Consider the following 22,346-nt stretch of genomic DNA (forward strand, 5'->3'; position numbering starts at 1 on the left):
TTTTTTTAATTTTCAAAATTTTATTGCAAGCAAAATCAGATACATAATTCACATTGAAAAGAGAGATATCGAAACATAACCAACAGGATATAGAGGTTAAAGCATACAAAAAGCAACGTATATTACATTTCACCATATACTCATATCTTAATAAAAGAAACAGAATAAAGAGCCTGTTTAGTAAGTACAATAAACAAAAGAAGATCAAAAAATATAAAAATAGAAAGGTTAGTTTCCCAATTCTTTCTGTATCCATTGATAAATCGGATCCCAGATTTTTTCCCCCATTAAGTTTTTTAGAACGGCCTTTCACAGCATATATTGCCTGTTCTAAATTATACTTTGCTAATAGCCGAGCCCTCCAAATATGAAATTGTAGCGGATCTGGACTAATCCATTCCTGAGTAATACAGGCACGATAAACCGTCATACATATAAATAATAATTTCTTTTGATCTTCAGAGATGTTAATAGAAGAGGTACGCAGCATAACAATCTCAGCTGTGAGAATAATGTTACATTTGAAAATTAAAGATAAGACAATCTGTATCTGGTTTAATACTGACGTGAGCATCGGGCAGGAGAAGAACATGTGGGTTGCATCCGCAGCTTCTAATGTACATCTCTTGCATGCGGTACCTGTGGATGCTCCCCATTTAGAGATTTACTCAGGGGTATGATATAGGTCATAAAGAACAATATAATGTTGAGTACGGGATCTACCCGTGAGTAGAATAGAGTTAGCCAGATTAATAGAATCTTCTATCAATACATTTGTCACTCTCAGTTTTTCTGCCCAACGAACCTGAACTTCAGATAGATCATCTAAGTATGATGAAATCAGTAAATTATACAGAAAACCTATATTCCTTTTAATATATAAAGCTTCAATCAAAGGTACTTTCTGAAGCCCTAAACGTTGCTCTGAAGATAGGGTATTAAAATAGCTGTGTATTTGAAAGTATTCATAATAACCAGAAGACAGAATATTAAATTTAGCTTGAAGATTCAAGAAAGAGATACGTTCATCATTATACCATAAATCATTAATAGAGTTAATTCCTTGTTTACTCCATTTTACCATGGTTTGATCTCCAAATATTTCAGGCAATAGGTGTTTAGATGCCAGGGGGGTATATCTAAGGATTTTCGGGATCCCTAAATGTCGCTTAATAATTTTCCATGCCCGATATGCTGCAATTACAGTCTTGAATTTAACTTTCTTGAAGTAACTAGGTTCGATATTTTTTAAAAAGCAGCCACGAACTTCTGACCCTAAAGAAAATTAATAATTGGAGGGGAAGTGTGCTTCATAGCCTGGTGCTTTTATGCCAATTATTAGTGGTTTGATAAACTGCAATATTGATGCTAAGTAATAAAATAAGAAATGCGGTGTACTCCAGCCTCCTCTGTTCTTAGGAAGAGTCAACTTTTTAAAGGCTCTACGGTGGCGTTTGTATCCCCATAGGAATCTTCCTGCCATTCTCTCAAGCTGTTTAAAAAATTCTATAGGAAATTCAAGAGGTATAGTTCGAAAATGGTATAAAAATCGTGGAACTATTAGCATTTTTAATACATTATTTCTGCCATGTAATGACAGATGTAGATGATTTATCCATTCTAGAGTAGTATTTGCCTTTTTAATAATGGGGGTAAAGTTAAGCTTGGGTATATCAGAAATTGGAGTTGTAATTTTTATTCCTAAATATGTTGCGGTGGTTACTATGTTAAGGTGTGTCGGTGGATTTTGACCTACAAATAAAACTTGAGTTTTTGAAGAATTTAGTTTATAGCCTGAAAAAGCACCGAACTCTTTCGCTATCTCGTCAATTTTTGAAATTGTCTTTAAGATATCAGTGGTAGTCACTACTACATCATCAGCATATGCTAAAGCCCTATACGAAGTCCCTGCCACCTCCACAGGTTTTATGTCTTCCTCTTGATTAAGTTTGTTAAGATATATGTCGATATAAATAGAAAATAACAGTGGAGATGAAGGGCACCCCTGACGGGTACCGCGGAAAATAGAAAATGGACTAGACCTACAGGATCCGATTTTAATGTATGATGATGGCGATATATATAGGGTTTTCAAAGCCTTAATAATTTTTGGGCTAAAGCCTTTCAGAGTTAGTATATCCCTTAAATAAGGCCAAACCACCCTGTCGAATGCCTTCTCGGCATCCAACAGGGTGATTCCAGTCGGTGTATTATTAGTTTGAGCCCAGTCCATCAGAGCAATTATTCTTCGGACATGATCCGCAGTGTCTCTATTTGGGATAAACCCATGTTGCCATCGTGAGACGATAGATGATATTACTTTTGACATACAGGTGGCTAAAATTTTGGAGAAGATCTTGCTATCGGCATTTATTAAAGAGATCGGTCTAAAGGACGCTGGATTTAGGGGAGGCTTATCTTTTTTAAGAAAAGCCATCAATGTGGATTGATTCCACGAAGCCGGTGGACATCCTCTCTGAGCTTCCTGAAATGTCAATATAAGGTCTTCTTTTATTACGTTTCTGAATGTCCTAAAGAATTGGAGAGGGATACCATCAGGACCCATAGCTTTTCCCATAGCCAAAGAAAGTATCGCCGATTCAATTTCATCCCATGTAATGTCTTTTTCGAGAGAATTTGATTGTGACTCATTTAATTTTGTGAGATTATTTTCTCCTATAAAATTTAGCAGTGTATCATGAGAGTATACCATATTATCACTTTTATATAGTTGGGAATAGAATTGTCTAAATACCCTAAGAATTTGATCCGGATCATTGTGGATCTGGCCTGCTTCATCTTGAATTGCCCTAATAAAATTTAAAGTTTCTTTCTCTCTAGTTTTTTTGCAAGTATTTTTCCAGAATTTTCACCCATTTCATAGATCTGAGAACGAAACGTAGCTAGTTGTTCCGCCAATTTAGCTGAAAATATTTCATAAACCTTAGCCTTATGTATATCTAGTGTAGTTTTAATTTGATCAGTATCCTGATGTTTAAAGATAGCTTTAGCAAGTTTCTCCTCCCATTCTCGTACTCGATTAAAATTCTGTTCTATTTTTTCCTTAATAATTTTTTGTTTTTTGATTGAGTAAGAGAGTGTTTCCCCCCGGACCCCTGCTTTAAAAGCATCCCAAACTATCTGAGTAGAGGTACTACCTCTATTGATACGAAAAAAGTCTTTAATCCACCCAGTCATTATTTCTAGATATGATGGGTCTGCGAGTAGTTTCCGATCAAATGACCAGGATCTAAGTGTTGACAACGGACCAGTCATTGTCGGGACTTCTATTAGTATTGGGTTTTGATCAGAAATTATTCGGGGAAATATTTTAAAGGATGTATTGTTTATTAAACCGCTATTCACAAATAAATAATCTATACGTACACATTTCTGATGGGGATTAGAAAAGAAAGTCGATCCAGGTGAAGAAGGATTTTTTGTAAATCCTACATCTTTTAAGCCATATTCTGTTATCAGCCCTTTAACAGCATTATATGTCTTTTTTTTTTAGACCTGGGTATATACTGTCAGTAGATATATCAAACCCATCTGCAAGATGTAAAATCAAATCTCCACAGAAAATTAGCATAGCTGGCCAGTCTGCTAATTCTAAACTGAGATAATCTAAAATCTCAGGATCATCTGAATTTGGGGCATACACAGAGCAGATTGTCCATGATTTAGCATTTATCTCAAGCTCAATTATTGCCCATCTTCCATACTGGTCTACTTTTGTACGTTTTAAGAGTCCTCTTCCATATCTCATAAGAATTGCTACACCCTTTGTAGTAGAACCTTGTTTAGTACATGTTAGCAATTGCAAACCCAGATCCTTAAACATATTCCTGTCATTCCACATGATATGTGTCTCTTGCAGACATAATATATCTATATTCATGCTTTGTATAATCTGATTGCAGATCCCCTTTTTTTCCTATTATTCAATCCACAGACGTTCCAAGAACAGATTCTAAGTTTACCCATCATCAACAATTAAACAGTTTTCTTCCTTGTCTATCTGTATACTTCCAGGTTGTCTGGACCGATGATTATTTAAGTACATACTCATATTTTTATATTCGCCCTTCTCAAGAAAGCCATTAAAAGAAAATAATGATAGAACAACAATCCAATAACTTAACAATTTTTTGTTACTGTTTTTGCTTGCACTCACCACCCACCCTTGTGACCCCCCTCCCGCCACCCCTCTTCCCTTCCTCCTGCCCCTTCCCCTTGACCCCACCCCAGTTTGGGAATAAGGACTGGTAGTCCCTAGTATGGATGGATTGAGAAGCATCTAGTGTCTCGCCGCCCCTCCTCCACACCCTTCTGTCCTAAGCTTTCATTATGAGCCATTTTCCAGTTAGTTTTCTGCTATTTTCATCAATAAAGCAATATAGCTATATGTCTGCTAATACAAATACAAAAAGAAGAAATCCAACATATTTGCAGAATTTACAGTCACAATGAAGCCAAAAGCTCTTTAGCTGCCCTCTCAGAAGTCAGATAATACGGTTTCTCTTTGAAAATTATTTTAAGTTTAGAGGGATTCAAAAGAAAAGCCTGAGCGCCTTTGGCTTGAAAAGCAGGTATTAGTTGACAAAATTGCCAACGTTGTTCTACTGTGGCATGGCAATAGTCAGGCCGAACAAAGAATTCAACTCCTTTCCCTCTTCTTTTCCTATCTGGCCTGGCCAAATCATAAAGAGCCTCTCTTGCCAAAAAATTGTTCAGGCAAATCAAAATTGCCCTGGGCTTTGCATTAGTAGTTTGTCTCGTGTTTTTTTGAAATGGGAAACAATGTGCTCGTTGAATTTCCTGATCCCACTTCCATTGTATGAGTTCTGGGAAGGTGTTGTATCCTGCATAGAGACTCTGGTAGCCATGTTGGTAGTTTCAAGTCTTCTTTATTGTCTCACGTCAGGATATTAACAATCTTAGTCCAGCCAGCTCTAGATGGGTACAAGTCATGTGCCAGCCATACACCAGCCCCACCAGGAGCAGCCTGCCTAGCTGCTCAGCCCATCTCCAACTGTCATCCACACATCCACTCAGGCACCCAGGCATTCCATTCATCACAGGCGCAACAACATTCTATTACCATCTCTCACACTGGCTGAGCAGCTAGGAGGACCTAGGCTGATTACACATAAGTGCAATACTTAGGATATAACAGAAGGCTTCTGAAAACAGGTCAATTACATATTGTCTAATGTTGCCACCTTCGTTTCCTTCCGGAATACCCAGGATTCGGAGGTTGTTTCTTCGTGATCTGTTCTCCAAATCCACCAGTTTCCAGTTTATTTCATCTCTCAATCCTACCAATGATGAGATTTGGGTTTGTTGATTTGTCATTGTGTCTTCAATCGCCAATATCCTCCCCTCAGCCTCTGTTACTCTCGTAGATGTTTCATTGCAAGATTTAACGACTTTTCTAAGATTATTTTGAAGCCGTCGGATAGCACCTTGCATGCGGAGATTTTCCGCCCTTGTCTCTTCCCGATGCTGAATCATGAGTTGACAAAGCGTATCTAGTGTAGTGCCAGTCGCTTGTGATTGGGCAGTAGCCTGGGGCTGCTGGTCTTGTGATGCGGTCAAATTTGAATTACTGGAGAGAGAGCCTACATTTCCTGTAATAGATATAAGATCATTGAAAGCGCCTTTCAGTCTCTGTTGAGGAGGATCTTCATCCTGATCCTCAGACTGTTCTAAATCTTCCTCTTCGTCACCCTCCTCCTGTCCCAATGACTCAAGTGAATCATGCTGTGAACTCAGACTTTTAGCACTCACATCATCTCTCCATCCATCATCTGCCACCTGGATATCGGACTCTAATGCCACCGACAAGTCAGTCATAGAGTAAAAGTTACCTGCATAGTCTAATGATTCAGCATCTTCCCCAACCAGTTAAGGTTCCGGTACATCCGATACCAACTGCGTAATATCAATTGACTCTTCAAGTGTCTGTAGAGATGGAGAGATTGAATTTTGGCTTTCCTTTAATCCAGTTTTTACACCACCTTTATCGCCTTTACCATTCCCAGTACCAGTTACTTTATTACGACCAGTGTCAGAAAAAGTCTTTGCCCTCTCATTTCCAGTTAGGGGAGGTTTCCCCATGGTATTGTTTGCTCCTGTATTTTCCGGTTCTTGTGTCTTAATGGCATGTTTTTTCTGAGCAAACATGTCCGGAATTTTAGGAATTGCTCCCTGCCTACAAATCCCAGAATCCCCCATTATTACACGGGTAGGATTAGTAGTAATATCATCAACAGAGCCAGATACAGAACCAGATTCAGTATTTTGAGTTACCTGTTGAGGGTTCTGGAGAGAAAAGTTCGATGAAGTATCCTGTATCGTAGCGTTACCCAAATTGCCAGCATTGGTACTACTCTGTGTATTCTGGGCGTTGTCCATTGTCTGAACGCCGTCCTGTGCATCCAATGCTGCCGTAGTTGCCTTGTCTTAGGTTTATTTTGTGTTTTGGGAAGCATTGCAGGATTCTTCGGTGCCATTATCCCGCTGGTACCGTTAGTAGTTCCGTTATTCTTGCCTCCGCGCCCTCTCCGTACTCGAGAAGGCGTGTAAGGCGGTTGAGAGACAGGGGATCGCTGTAGGTTCAAGCCGTCCGTGGAGCTCGAATCCGTTCCGGTCCTGGCTTCTGCTTTCGCCCTCAGAAGTGGGAGTGCGGTATGCCGCCACGTAGGTTGGAGCGTGCGTCGGACCCAGCACCACAGATCCAGCCGCATCCCGGGACACAGAACGCCGAACAGTAAGTAGCTTTGAGGGTTTTTTGTCGTTCTTTGTCGTTCGTTTATAAAGTCCGGCTTTCTCAAATGGACATCGCTACTATCCCGCTACTATCTCGTTAAGCCGTCAGCCGTCAGCCCATTAGCCTGTTTGAGAAGGATGTAGAAGGTTACGGCGGCGAGACCGCCATCGATGCTGCTCAGTCGGACACAGATGCGTCCGCCATCTTGCCCCCAAATGAGAGGCCGTTCATGATTTCAGCTTGTTTCTCAAAAGCATTTTAATAATGGTTTAATTATTTGTTATCAAAACATTTTTTGGACTTCAAAGGGATGAAAGGGTGAGTAGAAGCTGCTGGATTTTGAACATTAAACCTTTTCTGCGTGTGGTGCTGCAGGCAACATTTATGTTTTTCGGAGTGAACACAGGATAAGATTGATGGTTATGCTGCAAGGTTCAGGAGTTTGCTTGTTGCTCAAACATTTATGAGATGTGTTAAACTAGGTGCGAAGGGGAACTGTGTAGTTAATATAGTGCAGGAATTTGTGGTCAACAGGTAATGTTGAGAGATTGCAAATGTTAGATAATTATTCATGAAGATAAAAGAACACCTAGCATCAAGAACCTAAGAGCTTGAATTAGCGAATGCAACCTTCCAACTCCGCACATTGAGGCTTTGCCAACATCGGCTCTGGATCTTACCTTGGTTGCCAGCTCCTTCTTCAAAATCTTTCTGGTCCTGACCTGAGAGCAATCTGCAAAGTTATCGAAAGCAAATTGATGACCACTCTGGCATATGGAGTATTTGTTTATTAAAATCGTATTACAAGCTGCCTTGACCAGGCTTAATGTCAGTGTTGCAGGCGTTTAATTAAGCTACCTGCCTTTTCGGTACAAGCACAGATTTGCCTGGAGTTTAACCTGGTTTGTCAAAACTATGACATATACACCAGTTTTCTATCTCTGTGCTCCAAGCTTGAAATAGCTGAGCAGGGGTTGATAAAAAGATACTTGAGGGACATTATACAGGATTCGAAATCAGATACCTACAAGCTTGTCCAGGAAGCCACTGACCTACTTGCCGCTGGAGACCTCTTGAATCCTGCATTGCCTCCGAAAAGTCTTTCGAAGTTACTGATGAAGCAAGCGAGGCTCTTATCAGCTCAGGAGGGTTTAAGTGTCACTAGTACCAAGAATTATGCTGATCTGAACACTTTCTTATATCAACCAATGACTCTTCCAGTATACTTATCACTTCCTATAAACTTTAAAGTAAATTCACATCTACTGCTCTTGAGATTCAGCTTAATACCACTCAAAGCGTACAAATGCAGTCGCTTGACTGGCATCTCTGACGCTTCATGTAGAGGCTGTGGTTTTAATCAAGAATTACTTTTACATGCCCTTTGGGTTAGCCCCTTTCTATATTCACTTAAATGTTATTACCTCTTTCCAGTTTTCAGGCAATTGAGCATCAGGGCCTGCAACAGAGCTGTAATTGAATGTCTTAAAGGTGACTCGATCCAATTGACCGCAAGATTCATTAAGTTCATGGCAATTGCCTAATCAATGCTTAAAAATGTTACAACTTGAAAGTACAGTTTAAAATTGCAATGTTTACTTCATAAAGCACTGGTATGGCAAACTCTCCTCTTGAAAGTCTGATTAGCCCTATGGTTAATTGGTATTGGTACCTTTTGCACTTCAACTATGGTATATGTAGGATGAGGGTCTTTCCTTTCTGTAGGTTGTGATATGCACTTTTTTTTAGCTCGCCCATGATCTTTCGCTGTCACTGGTATGAATGAGTGTTTTTTGCTGATATTTTTTATATTTTTTACCATGCAATAAGATTTTTTTTTCTTTTTTCCTCGTTCGTGGTATTTTCTATAGCTGGTATGGTACAGTTTTCCTATATTCTTTTGCTTTTTGTATATTGTAATGTTTGCTGTGATTTTAATTAATCGTGCAAGTGGAAGGAACTTTGATAGATGGGAAAGATTTCATAATGTTGCCAAGTGCAATATAAACAGAATAAATTATCACCACTAAATACAAATCCTGGAATTTGGTACATATAGGATAGGGGTCCCAGGACACAGTCTGTATGACAAAGCAAACAATTTAAATAAACATAGACATAGTGATTGTATTGAGTAGGACACACTGTTATTTAATCACAATGTGTAGCGAGAAATGAAACATATATCTTCAACATACTTATATATAGTGACATTTGTGCCACAAGTTGTGAAAGAGTAGAGAAGTGCATGTGAAGAAACAATTAGTGAAAAGATGTCCTGCATGAACAATAAAGGACTAATCTTTAGCTTCACGATAGTTATTCCTGGTTGGTGATGTCAAAGAGCCAACAGTCAGAGCAAGATAAATGGCCACTTTGAATTTAGACAAAACCATGCTTATTGCGCATCAACATATATTCTCTGTTTGAGATGGCGTCAGCTGGTAGGGGGGAAAAGGAAGAAAGTCGACGTTTCGACCCCAAAACTGATGTTAGGCAACAATGGAGCCTTAGAGCGGGGTCTTCATCAGGACGGTGATGGGAGGGGCTGCAGCCATCCGTAAAGAGGAATCATCACTAGGAGTGGGCCATCCGGCTCCAGTTGACGGGGAGTAATGATGAATAGTCGTGTCAATAGGGGATCATCGATATATAATTCAAGATAAATGCTGCCGCTTTCATCAGTCGACACTGACAACCGCTCCCCAGCTCCTCGCCTCTTCCCCTCACCCGGTCACTCCTGAGTCCGCCGCCCACCCTCTCAAACCATAAAGCTCGGCCAGGCCTAGCACTCACCGACCCTTACATGATTTGAGCACATCTTGAGGGAAGCAAGGTTTTAGACAAGAAGAATTGAAAGATAAATGTGTATGGTAGAAAAATAAGTTCTGTTAAATCGAAAACCGCCTGGGGTGGAAGTATATGCAGTTCTAGTTTTATTGATGAGCAATGATAATTTAGCATGAAGAATCTGAGGAATTATATTCTAAATATTTAAAGATAGGTTTGGCAAATTAAAATGTTTTTATCGTAAGTAGTTTTTAATTTGTAAAAAAGATGCCTACTAGAAACTTCAAATGTTCTTAGGTAGACAACACCTACTTTAACAGTTGACCGCTCCCACTTCCACCACTGATGACGCTTGGTATACTGTATAGCATAACTTAACGATTTCAATTGACTTGCAGGACTATCTGGGCAAAGATTACATAGTGCAATATGGAAGTTGCGTTATACAGATCATTACCTCCATTGCCCTCCCTTTGCTGCACATTGAACAATGTCTTATTACCATCCACACTATTATAGAGATAGACATATATTAGCACTGTGAGGGCTTTTGTGAAGTTCTCTGTAAGAGTTAGATAACAACTCATGATTATCACATGAAGGAGACAGTCAATGCCAGACTGACTGCCCTCTGTCAGTTCAACTCTCCACTCTGATATATCGCCGAACTTGTGTAGGAGAGTCACAGTCATGGCTTGAGCAAAACCCAACAGCCAGTAAGGTGCTGTGGCCAGTAGCGTGGCTAGCGTGTCATGGTCCCTAGGTCAATGAGAAAGTTGACACATTGGCTGATGTTTGAATCATAAAATACAGCAATAATGAGGGATCAGTGGGTCCCTAACGCATCTGAATCCTGGTGTCACTGCACCTGCTGCACGAGTTGAAGCTACATGCCTGGCTGAGGCGGCGGGTCATATGCAATGGAAAGACATAGACTCAGAGCACTGGGCTGCCTGCCCACTTTGGCTCAAATCAGCCAACAAGGGATGAGGCAACATTGTGAACCATCTGCATGGTGGCAGGCAGTTCAGGAAGACCCACCTGCAAGAGGCTAGGTGGCACTGCGGTAAGAGCACTAAAAATAGGTGTAGTTTTAAAGATTCTTTCAAAATAAAGTATGTGCGACTTTCATGGTCTATCAGAGCAGCCCAGACAAAGCTGAGCCAATGGAATCTCAGTAAAGCTCAACAGGCCAATGTTATTGTCACTGACTGAGGGCAGACGCTACCTGAAATCCCTGCCCCCGAGTGCTCAGCATCGACAATCATTAGCAAAAACGTGCTCATAGATAGTACTTAGAATTGGTTTCATACTTAAAATGCATGAAGGGAAGTTATAAGGCGCTTGAGGGAAAAACGCAAATGAGAGTTAGACACGGAGCATTAAAGAGTAGCATTAATAAACCATAATCTGGTATATTATTCATATTGTGTCCATCCTAAACTGAATAAAATTATCTATATTTCAAAGTTGTGTATCTCGGGAGGTCTTAGGTAGTAAGCTGCTGGGAGTTCTTACTACTACAAAGTGCATGCTTCCTTTCACCAAATTCAGAAACCGCGCACACGTAATATCTTTTGCTGAAATACAGAACTATTTGTGTGTGAGACTGCTCTAGACAACTGCGTACACAAACAAGCATTGGAAATGCAATAGGTCTCGCATTAGAAAAGTTGGAGCTATTGGTCTTGTAAATGTAATAATTTTTTAATTTATGTTTGTGTTTTTATAATATCAAATGTATTAATTTTGTTATTGTAAATGCCAATATTTATAGAATTTGCAAATGTGACACCTATAGCATTAATAAAGCTACATGTTTAGTATTCCCCTGACTTACATGTATTGATATGACACATCTTAATGGCTTATACATTTTATAAGTAATTATTAATTACATAATAATTTTTGTAATGTATAATGGCACTACATTTAAAAAAAAAAATTGTGAGAAGATTGTGTTGCGTATTTTATATTTTTTTTAAATCAAGATTAAAAGTGTATTATTAATTTTTTTGGTACTTTTGTAATAAAGCTTTAAACATTGATACATTGCATTTTTGCTGAGAACTGGGTAGAGTGAGGGTGTGAGGGTGGTAGAGTGAGGGAGGTAGAGTGAGGGCGGTAGAGTGGTATAGTGAGGGCGGTAGATAGATAGAGTGAGGGTGATAGATAGAGTGAGGGTGATAGTGTAATTATGTGGTGTGTAATTATGGGGCACTGAGTGGTATTAGGAGTGTATGTTGCATTGAGGGTAGTGTAAATATGTAGCATATAAATATGTGGCACGGAGTTGTATTTGGAGTGTATGTTGCATTGAGTGTAGGGTAATTATGTGGCGTGTAATTATGTGACACTGACTGGTATTTGGATTGTATGTTGCATTGAGTGCAGTGTAATTATGTGGTGTGTAACTATGTGGTAGTGAGTGGTATTTTGAGTGTATGTTGCGTTGAGCGCAGTGTAAATACGTAGCATAAAATGCTGTTGCACTGAGTGGGTGTTGTAGTGTATGTTGCATTGAGTGCAGTGTAATTATGTGGCGTGTAATTGTGTGACACTGAGTGCTATTTGGAGGGTATTTTGCGTTGAGCGCAGTGTAATTATGTAGCATTTAATTATGTGACAATGAGTGTTATTATGAGGAGTGTATGTTGTATTCAGTAGAGTGTAATTGTGGGACGTCTAATTATGTGACACTGAGTGTTATTGTTTGGAGTGTATGTTGCATTGTAATTATGTAGCATATAATTATGTGGTATTGTGTGGAGTGTGTGTTGCATTTAGTAGGGAGTAATTATGTGGTGTGTAATTATGTGGCACTGAGTGGTATTCGGAGTGTATGTTGCATTGAGCGCAGTGTAATTATGTAGCATATAATAATGTGGCACTGAGTGGTATTGTGTGGAGTGTATGTTGTATTCAGTAGAGGGTAATTGTGTGGCATTCAATTATGTGGCATTGAGTGGTATTGTTTGGAGTGTATGTTCCATTAAGTGCAGTGTAATTATGTAGCATATAATTATGTGGCACTGAGTGTGTGAGGGTGCAGTGTGTGTGTGAGGGTGTAGTATCTGTGAGGGTGCATGGTGTGTGAGGGTGCAGAGTGTGTGGGCGCAGTGTGTGTGGCCTAAAGTAATTTGAGGGTTCAGTGTGTGTGTGGGCTAAAGTAGTGAGAGGGCGTAGTGTGTGTGTGGCCTAAAATAGTGTGAGGGGCGCAGTGTGTGTGGCCTAAAGTAGTGTGTGGGCTCAGTGTGTGTGTCATAAAGTAGTGTGAGTACGAGTGAGGACGAGTTCCAAGCCTGGTAGAGGAATGTTGGCTCGGTCATATTCCACAGCAGGCACCCCAGCCAGGCTGGTGGTATGACACCAACAGATGCAATATTTAACAATCAGACAGTGTCAGAGAGGAAACGGACAGTTTGGCTGCGAGCAGAAGGCGGCAGAGGCATGGAGTGGGAAATCAACACTGGAGGAGACAGAAGCCCGTGAAGAAAGCACACATGAGATGGAGGAGCAGAAATCCGGAGGAAGAAAGCTTGAGAAAGTTGAAGGATGGAAGGATAGGGAGAAAGATGCAGTTAAAGTCAGTGAGGAAGGAAACGATGGGGAGAACGGAATGGACCTAGAGCAAGAAATATGGAGTTAAAAGGCATAGAGGAGGCTGAGAGCGCGTGGCTAACTGAGAACATCTAAGCGGCCGAAAGGGGATAAAAGAGGTGCGAGTGCACGCCGAGGTGAAGGACTATGTGAGAAGGGAGGGGGAAATGCCAGCAGCAGAGGAGCCTGCAGGCTGTTTAAGGCAGATGGTGTCTGTGCGCAAAGGACTGAGCGAGAAGGGAGGGGGAAATGCCAGCAGCAGAGGAGCCTGCAGGCTGTTTACGGGAAATTGCGTGAAAAGGGATGTTCATAACATTCACATTAGAAGAACCACACCAGTCAGCAGAGTAAGACCTTCTGCAGCGTCTAAAGACAGGAGTGTAGCCAGCAGCATCAGAGATCAGTTGCACTACTTAGTTGTGTTATGTATTTTAAACATGCACAATTTATATTGATATGTATGGTAAACGTACACACACTTTATTTTCTTTTAAAGCCTGACTGCTGATGTGGCTCCACATGGCGCCATCCTTAAAAGTTACCGAAAAGTGCGACAGTCGTTAGATGAGTGCCATGCTGAAAGCAAAATGTTTTTAAAAGTTACTGACAGTGCGGTGGCCGTGAGATGGGTGCTAAGAGAGAAATGCTCACCTGAAATGTTAAACAAGAAGCAGTACAATTGCTCAAGCAGTGTCCCACAAATTGTGTGTGCGGCCGCTACTGCTGAAGCGCGGGATGCCGGGCCGCTTGACAAACAAGTAAAAAAAAAAAAAAGTTAAAATAAAACGAGACACGGCCTGGCTGGTAAGACTGGTAGATAGACTAAGAAGACGGACTACCCAACGTTCCTTGCTTGCTATTACTGCACATGAGCATGGTGTTGACCTGACGCGCCATGCCCCTCCTCCTGGGAGTAAAACTTTGCAAGTACAACAAAAAACATAAAAGCAGAAGCCGTGCTCAAACATGAAACACAGCACCAGTGTATATAAAAGTTATGCGCATAATGCACTGCATGGGGCATCTGATGACACGAGATAGCAATTCTTGAGGGAAGTGTGATGAAGCTTGGTGCGATGAGTCGGTGCCATGCTGAGAGAGAAATGCTCGCCCGAAATGTTTAAAAGAAAGTTACCGAACAGTGCGACAGTCGTCAGATGAGTGCCGTGCTTAAAGCAAAATGTTTTTAAAAGTTACTGATAGTAGTGCAGTGGCCATGAGATGGGTGCTGAGAGAGAAATGCTCTCCCGGAGGGGAGATGCTGGGGAACAGATGGCCGTGAAGCAGGGGGCGGGGTAGCGGAATCCTTTGAAGTGGCCTGGCGGCCGTGAAAGGAGAAATGCTGCTGCCAGGGGGAAGGCTCGTGCATGAGAGCAGGTCACGTGATTGTGATTCACGTGAACTGTCCAAAATCCTCTGGGGCCTGAAGTTTGGTTTAGCTGCATTAGGGCTCTTTTCCTATTCCTGCGGAATAGGAAAGGGGCGAGCCCTAAAAAGGGGCAGCAAATCGACCCTCACTCTACTTACACAGAAAATACATACATTTTATTCACCATTTAGGTTTCCCTTAACTGATTTATTCCTTAGCTTAAACATCTTCTTAAACTTTAACCCGGATTGTGAAATGGTATTGTGTGTCCACAGGATTTGAATTGCGTATTTGGATTGTTATGATGCTACTATGATTACAATTGTTATTATTATACTGTTTATTAAATTAGTATTATTCATATTATTATTAGCATCACTACTGCTGTCTAAACTGTTACTACTACTACTACTAACAATAATATTATAAAAATAATTTACCCTTTGGAAGCATGCACACATAAGCTGGGACAACAGAATGATAACCAGGGTCAGACTAGCCTATATGGCAAATAGACAGGGCCGGATGTGTGGGCCGTTTTCTTTGGGCATCTTGAGGGTCCGTTTTTTGACCAGGTGAAAAAGGTTATACTGTTGATTTCCCTGATAGTACCACAATCATTGCCTGCAGCAAACACAAATTCCATGCAATTGTCCGTACTTTGCAAAATACCCACATAGTGTTACTTTACAAGCTTAAAAATGGCCTGATTTGGAAATTTGGGCCACTTTTTTAGCTATCTGGTTTGCTATTGTAGGCCACTTTTAGTTTGGTGCCCGGGCTTATATTTTGTCCCAGGCCAGCCCTGATGATAACTAGTCACTAATGTTGTTACACATTGCTTGCTTGTGGCCTGGTGAACTTTGAATATCTATGAACGTAACCCCATTCTCTTTTTCAGGGAAGAGAGTTCAGATCCAAAACTGCCATTCCTTGAGTGATGACTGGCTGATCAGAATAGGACTGTGTCGCCCGAGGTCTTTTTCCCTCTACCACTGCCATGATGAGAGCCAGCGTGTCACGGAGGGAGGGATGAATCAATTCTTTCAGAACTGCAAAGAGACTCTCAAGGTAAAGTAGTAATGGCTGCTTGGGCTTCAAAATATTTTAAAATTTCTTTTTGGTTGGATTATGAATCCCTGAACTGAGAAATATAAATATTTAAATGTAAAGAGTCTACATTGCACCACTGTGTTTCAATATTATTATTGCTGACTTTGGTTCCTGCTCAGCAAATTGAGCCTACCCTTGTATTGATGCATACCTTGTTGCAATTGTACTTGTTTATATATATATATATATATATATATATATATATATATATATATATATATATATATATAGCGCTTACTACCTCTGATGAGGCGTCAAAGTGCTTTTCGGCAAGTAGCAGGCTACTTCCGCACCCAAAAAGGATTAGCCGTGGATTAAGTATAGGGAAACATGTGTTAATTTGAGTGGTGACCATGTCAGTTCCTTAGTATGTTTGAAAAGGATAATGGAGGGATAGAAGAGGGAAGTGTCTGAAAATTGTTACTTGGAAGATCATAGTTGTAAGATGAGACTTGAGATGATTAAAAGGAGAGATGGAGAGATAGAGTAGGGAAGACTCTCTAGAAAGTGATCAGGGAAATCATACTAGTAAAGGAGGTATGGGGATTGAATCATTTAAAAAGGGTTGCTTGGGAGATCATGGTAGTAAAATGAGGGTTTTATATTTCAGTGGACAGGATATCCATCATCGTTGTGACAGAGTAAACTCTCCGATCTAAATCAAGTCCTTAGTGTCTGTGGCTCCTTTATTTAACTGCTCTGTTTAATTTTTTACAATTACTTCTGAGTTTCATAGAACTCGTCCACATATTGTTGTGGCCTCTGTACAGTACAGAAAAAGCATTAGAGCAAAGGGTATATCCATAGCGGTTCATCAAACACACAAAGGTATGTTTGATTCCAGCAATTTGTTTAACAGCTAGCAATAGCTTTGAGTAGCATTCCAACCCAATGCTCTTTTGCCCACCATGCCCCCTCGGTATGGACCAGGTGCACATGCAAATCAGCCTTGACCCTCCTACAATTTGAACAGCTCATCCCAAACGGGAAACATCCATTACAACGCAGTCATTACAACGACCTACCTTTATGACGCAACTGTTACAATGCAACTGCCTTTACATCACATGCCATTACAATGCATGCCATTACAACGCATGTCACTACAATGCATGCCATTATAACACATACCATTACAACGCATGTCAATTATAATGCATTATACGTTAAGTAATAGAGATTTTTTCAGTATTAGGGTGGGTAAGGGTTTTGGAGTACATGAGAATAGTAATTTTTACCCCTACCCTATCCAACACATTCCCTACTATTGCACTCACTGGAGTGGGAATAGTAATTTTTACCCCTACACTATCCAACACTTAGTAATTTAGACCCCTACACTATCAAGCACTTACCCTACTGTTGCACTCATTTGAGTGGGCATAGGATTTCTTTCCCCTTCACTATCTACCACTTACCCGACTGTTACCCTAAAAGAATTATGCGTTGTAATGGTATGCGTTGTAATAGTATACGTTGTAATGGAATGCGGTGTAATGGCAGTTTTTAAAAACGTGTTGTAATGTCATGGGTTGTAAAATCATGCAATGTAATGGTACTTAACCAGAACGCAAGTAATCCAAGACAGGATTCACCCCAATTGGGGCTCGGTAGTCAGGAATAGCTTGCATCCAGTGACACAGTAAGCACAGGACCACCGTCTGGGTAAGCTTGTGGTGATATACTGCCTTAAGTGGCAAGAGTATGCCCAGACAACAGAACAATGGGTTGGATATTCAGTCCAAACGTGAGTAGCTAAACAAATAGCAAGAATTTCTCCCATCACCTTTTGAGACTTTGATATCCACAGTGGTGCCTACTACCAAAGATTACCTGTGTATCTAATGCAGAATTGGCTAAGAACATATTTTAATTTTTTTTTTAGCACTTAGTATTCTTGGCGCTATACCCTTAATCCCTATGTTTTGGGCTCTTCCTAGTCCCAAGCCTTTGTGACACAAGTGAGGTGTCATTTTGCTCTGGATACTTAGGGGAACACTGCGGGGTAGGACATTTGTGCCGGTACGGTGTTTCCACACATAAATATGTGGAAAATGTGTTATTTTCGGCTAAATTAGAGGTTTGCAGGGGATTCTGGGTAGGAAAACGTTGTTTTGGTCCACACAATCCACACTTCGATGGACTCCCCTGTCTAGTTTTCAGAAATGTGTGGGTTTGGTTGATTTCCCAAGATGGCTGCCAAGCCCGGGGCCAAAAACACAGGTGACCCCCCTTGCAAAGCCAGGTTGTTTTCTGATAGGTAATTTTGATGTCTCCTCAATACGTTTTGGGCCCTTGCTTGTCAAGGGTACTTAACCCAACCACTTGAGTGAGGTACAATTTTGATCGGGAGACCTGGGGGAACACTGTGTGGTAGGAAATTTGTGGATTCACGCAGATTCCAGGATTTCCACCACAGAAATGTGAGGAAAATGTGTTTTTTACAAAGTTTACGGTTAGCAAGGGATTCTGGGCAGCAGAACCTGGTGAGAGCCAGACAAGTCATCCCATCCTGGATTCCCTAGTTTTAAAAAATGTATAGGTTTGCTAGATTTCCCTAGGGGCCAGCAGAGCTAGGGTTCAAAATTTACAGCAGGCACTTAGCAAAAAAAGGGTCAGTTTTTACGGTGAAAATGTGGTATGTCCACGTTGCGTTTTGAGCTGTTTCCTGTCGCGGGCACAAGGCCAACCCACAGAAGTGAGCAAGCATTTTTCTCTGAAGACTTTGGGAAATGCGTGGTGGGTAGAAGTTTGTGGATCCACGCAGATTCCAGACTTTCCACCACAAAAATGTGAGGAAAATGTGTTTTTTTTACAAAGTTTGAGGTTTGCAAGGGGTTCTGGGTAACAGAACCTGGTGAGAGCTAGACAAGTCACCCCATCCTGGATTTCCCTTGGTGTGTAGTTTTAAAACATGTACAGGTTTGCTATGTCTCCCTATGTGCCGGCTGCGGTAGGGCCCAAAATCCACAGGTAGGAACATTGCTCAAACCAAGTCTGTGCCTGGTGGGCTTTCTGCTGCCCTGGGGGAAATCGGGGGAGAGGGGTTTGCCCCGCTATGCCCCCAATGATAACCCTCCTGTATTTCTACATGCTCAGGGGCTGAGATAGCCCCCTGAGCACGTGAAATTGAAACTGAAATGAGCCTCATGGCTCATTGCAGTTTTGGTTTCACTGAAATGACGTCAGCACGATGTGCACGCTGATCGCCATTTCAGGGAAAGCAGGGGAGCAGCCTCAGGAGCTGGGAAAGCTCTTCCCCAGCTCCCGAGGCTGTTGGGGGATAAAGGGAATCACTCAGGTGCCTGCACCAGAGGGATTCCCTGGGCCGTGTGTGAGGACGGCTGGAGGCCGTCCTACGCACATGAGCACTGGTGCGTTGGATGGCCCCTGGCCGTCTGACACCCTGAAGAGGTTAATATTGTTCTCTTGTAAACAAAGACTGACTTGTAAACATTACATTTATTATACTCCGTTTTCCGTAACAGTTGGTTTGCATATACAACACTCATTGTGCAAATTTCCCTTTTTGTTGCCTTCTTTAAGCTTTGTAAAGATTCCACTCTTTATATGCAAATGTAAACACTGACTGGTTTGTAAACACACACTCTCTGTGCAAATTCCACTTCTGGTTACTTACATTTCCCTTGTTTTTTTCTACTCTGGTCTGTTTTTAAAATACAAGGTATCAGATCCAATACATCTTTCTAGACAATAGGTATTGGGGCACATGCACCTGCAAAAAGGCAGATTAGCAGAATCTGCCCCTTTGCAACTGCAATTTTTGCAGTTGGGATGCATTATCCCAAATGCAAAAATCGCAAATTGCCATTGCATTTAAGGAATTGCAAATTGCGATTCCTTAAATGCAATGCAAGATGCCATTTAAAATAGCGATTTCGCTATTAGGGTCCGCTATTTACCATAAAATAATGGCAGGTGGTAAATAGCGAAAAAGTTTGAAAAATGCACTTTTGCATTTTTCAAAGTTTCAGGTTACACACACACGCCCTTGGGGCATGTATGTGCACAACATGAGTGCACATCACAATTTCAGGGGTGCAACAGGGTGTCCTTTTGACACCCTTGCACTCTTGAAATTGCATGCGCAATTTGCGAAATTGAGCATGCAATTTCTTATTCATTCCTATGGACCTGTAGGCCCATAGGAATGAATGGAAAAGCCATTCGCGAGTCGCAATTAAGGAATGTTTAGGATTAAAGACTTTTACGAGTCCTTAATTGTGATTCCTTAAAAATCTAAATTAAGGACTTGCAAAAGAATAGCTTGATGCACGTGCCCCATAGATCTTAATACAGTTAATGTTGCCCTTATTTGTCTATAAAATTGAGATTTAATTTATGTGATCAAAACCATATAAAATACTTCAACATTTTAAAATAACTCCTCTAAAAATATTTCATTTATGATATTTAAATAGTCCATACTCCTATGAATAAAAAAATAGATATCAAAAATATCAAAATTATCGAAGAGCTCAAAGTAATACATAAGAAGAGAAAAGTTACATGTTGATAAAAATCATGAACCATATCTTAACATCATAATGTCATAGTTGTATCCTGTTTTGCAAGAGTGTTTGTTTATCTTCTAAGGGCCTTAGCTCTTATGTATGGGCATAGAGCTCCACATCTGTAGTTAAACCCCACAGGTTTTCTGTTTCAATCACTATGATCCACCTTGACTCTGCTCTTCGTAGGTTCAATTCACTATTCCATACAATTTGTTGAATACAATAAAACACCAGTTTACTTATATCTGCATTGTGATTGTCTTACGTATGTTTTGCATTCACATACATGGTCTTTATTGGTAATTGCTCGCGCTTGTGGATTATCCTTGTTTGTAGTCCACCCTCCCCAGGGACAATCTCCAGATCCAGAAAGGGTAGGCACTCTCTTGTTATATGTTAAACAAAGAGGGGGGACCAAGGAGCTATAAAGGTCCAGTGTCCATGCTCCTAATATAAATCTATTTATCAAAAGGAGGACAAAGTTCCTTGATCAGGGTGCAAAAGTCGCCCATAAATCAAGGTGCAAATAGTCACCAAAAAGAGTGCAAAAGTCACCCATGTATCAAGGTGCAGAAAGTCACTAGGCAGGGTGCAAAAGTCACCCATGAATCGGGGTGCTAACAGTTACCCATATTTTAAAACAAAGAGAAATTAATAAAGAGGGTAGACTAAAGTAATCCTAGGTTTGAAAATGTCCTAATGTGAGAGGGAAAATAATTCTACATCCTCTGCTGCACTCACACACCCCGGGGGGTGTCATGCTTCATCATCGGGCGTTTGCTCCTCGTAGGGCCGGCGCTGCAATTCCCTACGGGTCCCCCGAAGAGTCACTTTATCGGAGATCTTTTTTGAGGACTGCCGGATGTTGCATGCGGGTGTGTGGGGATTGGGTAAAAGGAGGGTAAATCAATTTATGTGCACGTGATAGTGTAAAAAATGACTGACCCCAAAAGGGCCCATTCGGCCTAGGTGTCAAAAGTCAAGGCCAACATGTTTCGCGCCTCTGTTGCCCGTAGGTCATTGGCGCTTCTTCAGGACCACAATAATAAACAGTGTAGTGCACGTGCTATAATAAGTAAAGATTAAAATGAGAACCCTCTTAACTCAGCTAGGGCGGGTCTGTATACCCTCAAAGTGGTTACAGCTGCTACATGGAAGCCGCTCCTGGGTAACACCTAGGAAAAGGAAAAACATAGTAAACCACAAGTGCGCATCAATGACGTCTTAAGCTTCATAGAGTGCCATTTTTATGCACACATCCTTCCAAACAGAAAATTTAAGCAGACATACGGGACCAGTCCAACACGGGGCGGGGGCCGCTGTTCACAAGAGCCCTAGGCTGGATTAACCTTTTTAGTAGTAAAGTACGGCACCTAGACTAAGCTTAGGGTTTGTATAGCGGATGGTGACAATGTAACAATAATGTAACGTATTCAAGTCGGCAGCACTATCTACAAATAGAGATGGTAGTTAACCATCAGCATGCTTACCAAGGACTCGTTACAAGTGCTCCTCTGATCGTTAAGTCAAAAGGACACCCACGTATGGTCGGGCTATGGAAACAAGCCAGGACATATAACAGGACATGAAACACAAGGGCACCATATAGTCAATAGGTAAAGTTTGTTGGCTTTAAACAAGTATCTAGAATGTACTTACAATTGTATTCGGGTGCTGCCTCTTGTGCACCCACCCCTGACTCGACCAGACGCTTGCCGAAAGAAAATACAGGCGGCAAACCGCAGCAATTAAAAGTTCGGGGCAGGTGAAAGGCGGTTTAAATAACCGGTGAAACCTCACAGCTTTATAACTCAATGCGCATGTGCAGCATGGCGGCGCCACCGCGCATGTGTAGCACTGGGGCATGCTACTCCCTCGCTCATGCGCACTCGCTTGATGAAGGTAGAAGGATGTCGTTGCCGGTAATGATGTGCAGTAGCCAGCAACACTAAAAGACATACTCCGGTCTGACACCTTTCATCGTCTCGAGTATCACCGTTATGGCCAATGTCCCAAATTCATTCCTGTGTCACACCTAGTGTAACAGTACCGTAACTCAGAGTCAGTGAACCTAAGTCCCGGGTCAGACGATTGCACTATAAAGATAGGGAGTTGGATCCCCTAAATAAAGGGACTAAGGTGTATGTTCTTACATCTGTCACTA

At 41.2% G+C, this 22,346-nt stretch overlaps 1 protein-coding gene across 1 annotated transcript in view; it reads left to right on the forward strand.

The window, feature by feature from the left end:
• LOC147727266 (uncharacterized) overlaps positions 1-22,346 on the forward strand; it is a 734,797-nt gene that overhangs the window by 402,117 nt on the left and 310,334 nt on the right. The window contains exon 9 of the mRNA XM_086961322.1: positions 15,436-15,605. Within this exon, the coding sequence (XP_086817448.1) occupies positions 15,436-15,605 (170 nt within the window). The remainder of the gene's footprint in view (positions 1-15,435; positions 15,606-22,346) is intronic.

The sequence above is a fragment of the Lissotriton vulgaris genome, chromosome 3_1, assembly GCF_964263255.1.
Source record: "Lissotriton vulgaris chromosome 3_1, aLisVul1.2, whole genome shotgun sequence".
In the NCBI taxonomy this organism is placed as follows: domain Eukaryota; kingdom Metazoa; phylum Chordata; class Amphibia; order Caudata; family Salamandridae; genus Lissotriton; species Lissotriton vulgaris.